At 36.9% G+C, this 9,711-nt stretch overlaps 1 protein-coding gene across 1 annotated transcript; it reads right to left on the bottom strand.

Moving 5' to 3' along the window:
* Nucleotides 1-3,278: 3,278 nt before the first annotated feature.
* Nucleotides 3,279-4,064, bottom strand: LOC110039110 (photosystem II repair protein PSB27-H1, chloroplastic). The gene has a single exon (XM_020744067.1). It carries the CDS (start codon nt 3,952-3,954, stop codon nt 3,427-3,429), a length of 528 nt encoding a protein of 175 aa, XP_020599726.1. The 5' UTR covers nt 3,955-4,064; the 3' UTR covers nt 3,279-3,426.
* Nucleotides 4,065-9,711: the final 5,647 nt, after the last annotated feature.

Below are 9,711 nucleotides of genomic sequence, written 5' to 3'. Positions count from 1 at the left end.
TTAAAAATAATTTTCAAAACTATTATTATATTTATAAGTAAAAGATTTATATCAGGACTTTGCTTTAGGAAAGGAGAAGTGGAATTCAAAACCATTAAGAAATAGCAGTCCTTGCCTGAAAAAGAAAAAGAAAAAGAAAAGAAAAAAGAAAAAGAAAAAGAAAAGAAAATGAGAAAAAGAAAAAGATAAGAAAAAATAAAAAAAGTAAGAGAGGAGAAGCTTGAGGATTAGTGCCTAATCAAAAATTGGTTTCACATTTGATTTTTTTTTAAGTATAAGACTTGAGAAACTCTTAAGCTTAAGGATATAATATAATAAGTAAAATTATTCTTAATAATAAATTTTAAGTGGTGATAATAAAAGGACTAAATTCTAAATTTGGAAAATCTACAATATTTCCAAATTAGATAGGAACTCATTTTTTCATCTTTCTTAACATTAAAAATTTCTAAACTTTAAGTTGGTCTCATTTACTAATATTTTTTTCTAAATTGGACTACTATATTTCTAAATCTAAATTTTAGTAACTCCTTAAGAAACTCATATACATATCATACTTATTTAGTTTTTAAAGATTGAAATGTCACTTGAGGACAAGTAACATTTTAAGTTTGGGGGATTTTGATACACCTAAAATATATAGTGTTTTTATACTCATTTTTATACCCATTTTTGAGATATTGCGCTTTAATGGAAGGTATTTGTGTATTTTTCTTTCAGGTACAAGCAAAAAGTTAAAAAATGCTAAAATGAGTGAAAAAGGATCAAATTTGGAGCAAAAATGTGAAATTTGTGCAAAAGTGTTTTGGCACCTAAGCGCCATATCCGGCGCTTAAGCGCCAGGGAAACAGAGAAGGCCGCGCCTAAGTGCCAGAGGCCCCGGGCTTAAGCGCCAGAGGTAGTTATTTGGCAGTTTTCTTCATTTGGCTGAATTTTGAAGAGATATTTAAGGCACCTATTAGCTAAAAATAGTGATTATGACCACTAGGAACAAAAATATACCACTAGGCTAAAAATAGTGATTATGACCACTAGGAACAAAAATATTATTAAAAGACTTGTAAATGGAGGCATCCCTTGGAGAATACATCGAATTTGGACACATTTTGAAGAATTTCCAAGGCACCATTTTGAGATTTATAAAATAAGGAAGTTGAGACATTTGAGATGGGTGCTTGAATAGGGAGAGAGTGTTATGTCTTGAGAAGATCGTGGAGAACCTTGTGGAGAGATTCAAGCACCATAAAAATTTTACTTTTATCATTTTTGTATTTAGTTTTATTTTGAGAGTTTAGAGTGTTGTGAAAGAGAAGAGATTTAAAGGAACATCAAGATTTTGGTGGAGGATTTGAGATAAGTTTTTATCTTCTATTTTGAACTACTTCTAGTTTTAATTGAGATTTCTTGTTGGTTGACAATGATTTCTACTGTTAAACTAAATTGTGGTTTTATTTTTTCCATGGATTCTGAGTAGTTTTCCTTATCTTTCTCCTTAAAAGAATAAGTAATTAAAGTGTTGGATGGAAGATGTGGAGAGTATTGATTTTTAATGTTGGAAGAAGTTGTGATGATTTAAATTCATGTACTTCATTTACTTCTTGATTTGGCCTATCCAGATGTTAAAATTTGTTGTGAGAACATGTAAGAACCGGGCTGGTATTGTCTCAGTCAACAATTGGAAAGAATCACATAAGGTTGTATGAATGAGAAAGTAATTCATATGATTTAGTGCAAATAAATAGGAAAATAATCTTTGAAGGGTATAGAGTTAGAGGGTTTTAAAGTGACAGGTTAAAGCCTCCAACTTGGTTTATTGTTTTAGGTGCTGATACGAAATGTTAGCCCCCAGGTGGAGGGAATCGAGGGAACTCTAGAGTGAGAGCTGATATCTTTCCTGCCTAGTCGGTCTTCAGAACTATTCAAATTTTAAATTAGCCAATGTTCTTTATAACATCTCTAGTAAAGGTAAAGAATATAATTGCTCCTATTTGGCACAACACAATTTGCATACTTCCACAACAGAATTCTTATACTTATTACGGATTCATAATAAGGAGAAAGGTATTTTCATATCAAGTGTTTTTCTTTACATAAACTCAAGTTATCTTTATAAGTTTTTACGTTTTGTCAAAATATCAAAAATACCAAAAAAATTTGAATTTTAATTACTATCAAATTACTATAGTTTAAGTAATTGTCTTTTAAGAATAGAAAGTTTGTTGTTCAATAGTGCATATTGCATAATTTTCCTGTGTGTTCGATATTCAAGTCTTAATCAAAAAGTCATATAGTACTTGAAAATGATACGTATATTTGTGTAGTATCCAAATATATAAACTAAATAGTTAAATTCTTATTTTCTTCATGATCAAGTTTTTTGTTTTATTGCGAAGTAAGGAAATATAAGTGAAAATTATAATTAAAGTCATTATTATACTGTTGCATATAAGCAGTTATCGGGGATCAGGCACCAGCATGAGGAGGGCCACCATATGATAAATGATGTGACACATCATATAATCTTTTGACAATTTTGGGACGCTACGTCATGCACTTGTAGATTGTTTCAGTCATGCTGGGATACACAAAAATTCTAAAAAAAGGTCATGATTTGAGGGCCAATATATAGGAATTTGGTTAAATTCTAAGAGGACGCTGGCATGTTACACCTATGGTGATGTATAGTCCATAATTTCAATTCAGAAAATGAGATTGCACTTTAAAAACAGACACAGTCGGCTCGTTGGGTCATTTTTCGAGCTCACGCAAACCATGAAATGACTCATTATGAGATATAATTTTTATGTGATACAAAAAAATGAGGTGTCAAAAAGTGATGCACCATCATTTGTGAAAGTGGAGGCGGGGGCATGGATTTTCAAAGTGCATAAGAGGAGAGGGTTCAGAAATCATCTTAAAATAGATTTGGTTGTAGAAAATTTATTTGAGTTTTTTAAATAATGAAAAATAAATTATAAAAAAAGGAATTCAAATTTAAGATATTAAAAAAAAATAATCAGCTTTTTTAATTAATGGCTTATGTCCTTTCACACCACGACAACTGCTGCTAATAAAATCATCTCCTCTTTAACCATCACATGACTTAACTTTGGAACAAAAGTGGTTTCTCATTTCTCAAGCAGTTGGACTGTCGTAGATTTGTCCAAGTGCCCGAAGGGAAAATAAGATGAATGAAATGGGGCATGCAAGCCAAAGCCATCAAACTCTGCAATATAATTAACAGTGGCTATGTAGACTCAGCTCGAACAACAATAACAGGAAGAAGATAAAAACACTAGTAGATATACCAAACAGCAAAAAAAAGGGTAAATTGAGAGGCAACTCCTAATTAAGAAGCTCGAAATAGTGGAGACAATGCAACCACATATACGGATATATGCCCGCTGGTGCTCGGAACCTCTGTAGCTATCTTCCTCGAAGCAGAGCCTTCTCAGCGGTGTCAATTTCCTCCAAGATCCTGGCTTTCCGCTTAGCGGGTATTGGAGCGGTTGGACCAAAGTTAATGTAATGGCCGGAGACAGCATTAATGGCGGAGTACACGTCCCGAAATGAAGCCCGACCAAGCAGGGACTTTTCCCTGCGGTACTTTGCCACCCAGGTGTTGGATGCCTGACGAAGCTCCGCCACAGCCGACGTCACGCTAGGATCCTTCTTGTCCATATTGACTGTAGACCTCATTTTGTTTATCACCTCCGCTGTCTCCTTCACATATTCATCGTCTACCTCCGCCGCTGCAAATGCTTGGCCAGGTGCTGGCGCAAAACTAAACAATATCCCTGACGCAGCTACGGAGATTATTACTTCTCGCCGCCCTAAAAAGCCTCTGCTGAAACTGTTAAAGCTTACGGATGCGTTGATTGTAACTTGCTGGGGCTTAGAAGGGATGATAGATGTCGGCTTTGGGGTGGGTGTCGTAAAGCTTAGAGATGTCATCGCCAAGATTGAAGATTGTAACTTGAAGTATATGTAGGCAACAAGATATTACCTTGCTTCCTTTATTTGCTGATCCGATCAAGATAGGCAGGGCAAGGGAAATCCAGATCTCTTTAGAGGGGGGGGGGGGGGGGTTACGAAAGAAGAGGTAACAATCGAAGAGCCGAACAAGCAAGCTTAAAAGGTGCCACGTCGGCTTATCATCTTATCCTACAGACTTGGCCTGAGATGAATGACTGGATTCATCATCCATCATCGATTCACGAACGGCTGTACAGCTAAGGAGAGTGTTCTTCGTCTTTGACGGATGTTAGTGTTTCTTTTTTTATAAATAATCCTAATTCTTCATTAACTTTAGAAGTTATGTGGCGATTAGTATTTTAAAGTTGTGATGTGTGGGAGGGGATATCTCAATTTTCACATGAAAAATTTTGATATGGGAAAAAATCCCATGGAATCTTAACTCAATTGAAATAATCTACTATGAATAATAATTAAACATAAAGATCCTTATAAACATATAACAGTGGTTCGTCGATAATAATCATAATCTAACTATAATGAATGCAGTTCTCAATAATAGTACGCTGCAAGAGTCATAGTCGATTGTTATGGAGGCAATAGTTCGTTGTGAATATTATAGATGGCGGTTGTAGTGTCAACTTGTCGTATAGGTCATAGTAGAAAATTATGGTAGTTGTTGGTTATGTGGATTACGTATGGTTGCTTCAGAGATATTGTTTGGCCACAGAGGTCATAGTGGGAAGCCATAGAAGATGTAAGCCACGCAGGCCACAGTTGATCACATGAGTCATAGTAGTGAGATGTGATGACGGTTGTAGCCTTCAGGGGCCAGATTCAGGAGATGCACTAGCTATGAACCACGGTTGTAGCCTTCAGGGGCCAGATTCAGGAGATGCGCTAGCTATGAACCATGTAGGACATAGTTTCACTTAGGTTGTGGTGGTAAGTTGTGACGACGTCCGTAGGCCGCAGAAGGCGGAGTCGGGAGTTGCATAAGCTGTGAACAGCATAGTCTGTAGTTGGTCACATATGTCATTGTAGTGAGTTGTGATGATATTTGTAGACCACAAAGGTCAGAGTCGGGAGTTGCACGAGCTGTGAATCACGTAAGTCGAAGTTATATGGAGGCAACAGTAACCGGAGTTTGTCGGAGATGGCGCATCCTGAGTTGTATGAAGAAGGCAGCCAGAGTTGGGCGGAGGTGGTGGCCAAAGTTGGATGGAGGTTGCAGCGTCCATAGTTGCCCAGAGGTGGCAGCAACCAGAGTTGGCTGGAGGCTGCATCGTTTGAAGTCTGTTGGAGTCGGCTAGAGTCGATCGAAGTTGGACGAAAGCGACAAAGGTTGAAGGTGCTACTAGCTGATGGAGGTTACAGGTGGTGTTTGCCATTAGCGGCTTCTATAAGAAGCAGCAACGCCCCGAGGTGGTTACTTCAATCGGAGTTGGGTAGAGGCAATGAAGTGAGGTGGAAATGGCTAGAATTGGGTGGAGGACATAGCGGTGGTGGCCTGCAGTGGGGTGGTTGATGGCGGTGGCAGACGGATGCAGCAGTGGAGGGCGGTGGCAGACGGATGCAGCAGTGGCAGACGGATGCAGCGGTGGCTAAAGGCTGAAGTTGGTTGGAGGTTGTGGCATCCATTGTTGACTGTATGCGATGGCAACCAAAAGTTGTGATGATCGGAAATGACGGCCCAATGTGGTGGCAACTGGAGGTGACGACGGTCAGAGCTAGACGGTTGTGACAGTGGTGGCTAGAAGCGGTAGCAGTGAGCGGAGTTGGTCGGATGTGCAGTGCAGAATGTAGGGTTACATCTCTCTTTTCCATAGACTTTGGCTTTCTCCTTGCGCAAGATTTAACTCCCCTTCTAATCAGGTGTAGAGCTCTATTTATAGAGTTCAAGTTGCAAACAAGGAAGGAATATGGAACACTCTTGATCAGACAGCCGAAAGAGACCTCTTTGATTGGTCGGCATTTGATGGATATTTGACTCACTTAGGGTCTATTTAAGGCTGCTGCAGCTTACTAAAAAACAGTTGCAAAGTTGTTGAATAATAAGCTGATGCTTAAAAGATGTAATGGCTATTACAGTTTATTTTTAAGTCATATCGCAACTAGAAAGTTGTCACCTTACCGAGCTAAAAGTGGTGGGAAAATGTAGATTTCAAGAGCAACTTTTTGAAAAAGTTGTCAAAATGTAGTTTACCCAAATACACAAAACTGCAGTGCGGTGCCCTGCCGCCACCCCAAACGAACCCTTAGTGATTTTAAATATGAGTGATCTTGGGCTCGTTAGATTTGTCTTATCGAGATGCTTAATTTGACTATAAGAATGTCATAATCAAAATATGTTTGACCTTCCAATTATGTTTGAAAAGTTTTCAAAAGTGATTGAATAGCATGATTCAGACATCTTGTCGAGCTAATTAGTTTGACTGTAAGTTTGTTGAAATTGGAGCTATGAATGGCTTTTAATCAAATTTTAAATGTTTTCTACTCAAAAATTCACCTTGAAATCCATGAAATGCTTCAAGATTTGTGTTGAATAATGAAAATTTGTGATAGCATATAACCTCCTTTTTTTTACAACTGAGAAATTTCTTCTCAAGCAAATGTTATTTTTTTTTTTGTGCAAGTTGAACACTCAAATGAGGCATATTAAGATTCTTCACTTTATTTATAACCAAAATACTATACATTTAAGCATGCAAACCATTCTTCCTAGTTTTTTAATTGCTCCTAAAAGAATGACCTATGAATGACTTTTACAAACATAGATTTTTTTCTAGTGTTGAGTTCGAGATTACCCGTGAATCACACTTAAGATTATTGAGCATATGTGACGAGAGAGAAAGAAATGAATGTTAATGAATAGTATTATCTCTCCGTAAAATATTTGTGCTATTAATAAAAAAGTTAATACAATAGTGGCATTATATTCCTACCTCCATTTATGGAAAGTGTTTACCGGATATTCTTGATATTTTATAAGTGGTCTTATCATATTATTTGTTTTTGGCTTAACCTACTAAACTTGGCTGATTTGGCTCTGCTCGGTCAACTCAATCAGTTGAGCTTGGTTGGTAGGGTTTGGTCAACTGATCCAGCCTCGTTGACTATCTTTAATCTCTGATGAGGAGTCTTTAGTTCTTTGTTAGAGCATAGGATCTAGCCCTTCCAGTGGGTAGACTCCACAGTGGGAATGGCTATCGCATCAAGTCGGCTTTGTTGTTGTTGATGGCTCATATTGTCTTTTGTTTCATTTCTGGTCACATGACACCTTTTTTACCTCATTTTGGCGAGGTATGTTTCCCTCTCTAGAGCATAGGATCTAGTCATAGGACTTCTCTACTGACTCTCCTAAAAGACTAGTATTGGGATGAGCACCACTTAGAAATTTGAATCGCTTCTTGACTCCTTGTAATCTTACATGTGTGATTTCAAATCTTCAATATTTATTAGATTCAATTGGAGCCAACATATTGAAACTCAAGTTGAGTTCCCATAAGGACTGGAAAATGTCTTAGGAAGGCCACTTTGACTTAGGGGTTTTAATTCTTTGACACACCACAATTCACACACAAGACACACAAACACCATGTACACATATACCACAATCCACAAACAATTCGCTAACCAATATCAAAATCAAATTTAAAATAAAATGAAAGCACTCGTGATACTAATTTGAGACCTATCGATATGTGTTGAGGGACGTGCTGCCAAGTTAGTCCTGTTAGACTTTAGCTCTCACTTAGGAGAAGGCCGATCGGCATTTGTTTGTCAGATGACTTGGATTGGATCGATGAATGTTATTTGTCACGTCACGCGTGAAGTTGGCATAAATTGACCTAGTCGTTGATGAATTTGTCCGGACAACCCCGGATAATGAATTAGACAGTGCGAGCACATTTGGGACGTCAATGTCACCTAGAAAGAACACTCACATTAATATAGTTTTACATACAAACTAGAAATGTGCAAATCAAAGCTTTTAAATATTAAGCATATGTGATCTTCTCCCATATGACACTCATGCGATCAACCCTAACTCATCTACATACAGTCGAAACCCTGGTTGTTCCTCACCCTAAACCCACTAGTCGTCTCTTTTCTTATCGTGCTTTTGTTATGTTGAAGAAATTTGAAGCTCGAGTGCCTTCTTCCAACTTCGACGAGCTCGGGGCTTGATACAATGACAAGTATCGTGAAACTGCATGAAGGTTTGTCGGGTCATGTTATATAGATTAGATATGTTTTATATTATCTGGTTTCCTAATTTTCTATAAGGGCAAACCTAATAGTTAATTACATCTTAAGCGTCTAAAGTCACTTAAGAAAACTCTCGATTAAGATTAGAGGTTTCGTCTTCAAGAATTCAAAATTAAATTTTTACGATTGGTCGTGGGAAAGTCAAGTGAAAAGGGTTCGAGTGGTAACAGTTATTTTGGAGGCCAAATGGGCGAAAAATAGGGGATGTCATAAATTTTGAGGGGTACCTCAATGACTTCCCAAACAATACTATTATTTGGCTTTATTATGTTATTTAAGTGTTTACTCCCACAAATTATTTAAAATTTAGGGCTTACACTTGCATAATATATAATCATGCAAATAGTCTAAGAAGATAGAAGGATTTACATCTTACCGAATGAACAACCTCAAGATCCTAAAAGGAGTTAGGGCTTATGTCACACGACAAAAGATTGTGTGAAAGCCTAAAAATAATGTGAGCATTTACTTCATACGATATGAATAACCTCAAAATCCTAAGGGTTTATGTTCATTAAGACTATGGAAAGTTTAGCCGAGGTTCATCATTCGCTTCATGTTTTGTCTTGATCGTCGACTGAAGTTGTCCTCCGTCTGCTTACATCCTCGTCTTGCTCCCCAGGAAGCTAGCTACAAGCTCCTTACTGTGGTGATTTTGGGTTCTAAAAGTGCGTTTGAAATAACGATTTATTGGTTATTGTTGGGCGTAGAGTTTTGTTGTAAGGTCCCTTCTAAAAAGGTGGCTTACTGTCCTCTACTCTAGGGATCTTTTACGGGTATAGTAAGTAATAGAATAATAATATTGCTTGAACAAACAAAATCTATACGATAAAGCAGAAAGTAGTCGCACATATCACCATTTACAAATGAAGATCCTGTATTGCTTGAACAAACAAAATCTATACGATAAAGCACAGTAAGAGAGAAAGTAGCCGCACATATCACCATTTACAAATGAAGATCCTGCTTGTAAGGCAGAATAAGATTATTAACTCTCTCTCTCTCTCTCTCTCTCTAATGTTATGATCAATCTTTATCCATATAAAAAAGTTTAATGAAAATCATTAGGATTGGCAATGAACTTGAATTCAAATTTTGATTTGTGATTAGAGTGTCATTAAATGAACTCAAGTCACTTAATTTTTAAAAAAAGATTTACGCATATACACCACATAATTCTTATATATTTACACATTTAGCACGCTTAAGTTCTATTATTTATTTATGTAACATTTTAATGTGATAATAAAAAATAAATATTTTTCTTTAAAAAATTAAACAGTTGTGATATCAAAAAAGAAGAGTCGAAAAGAATAACGAGCATCCAAAGTCCTTTTAGGCCTACTTGAACGAATAGGACAGGCAGCATATAACTACATAATACAAGATAGGAATGAAAACGTTGGCTACGCTTTAATTAAAACAGTTGGTTCTTTTGCGAGCTGCAACGTCCGGTCCAGATCG

Source organism: Phalaenopsis equestris, unplaced genomic scaffold (assembly GCF_001263595.1).
Source record: "Phalaenopsis equestris unplaced genomic scaffold, ASM126359v1 Scaffold235275, whole genome shotgun sequence".
Classification (NCBI taxonomy): domain Eukaryota; kingdom Viridiplantae; phylum Streptophyta; class Magnoliopsida; order Asparagales; family Orchidaceae; genus Phalaenopsis; species Phalaenopsis equestris.
This window is presented reverse-complemented; position numbering and strand designations above follow the sequence as displayed.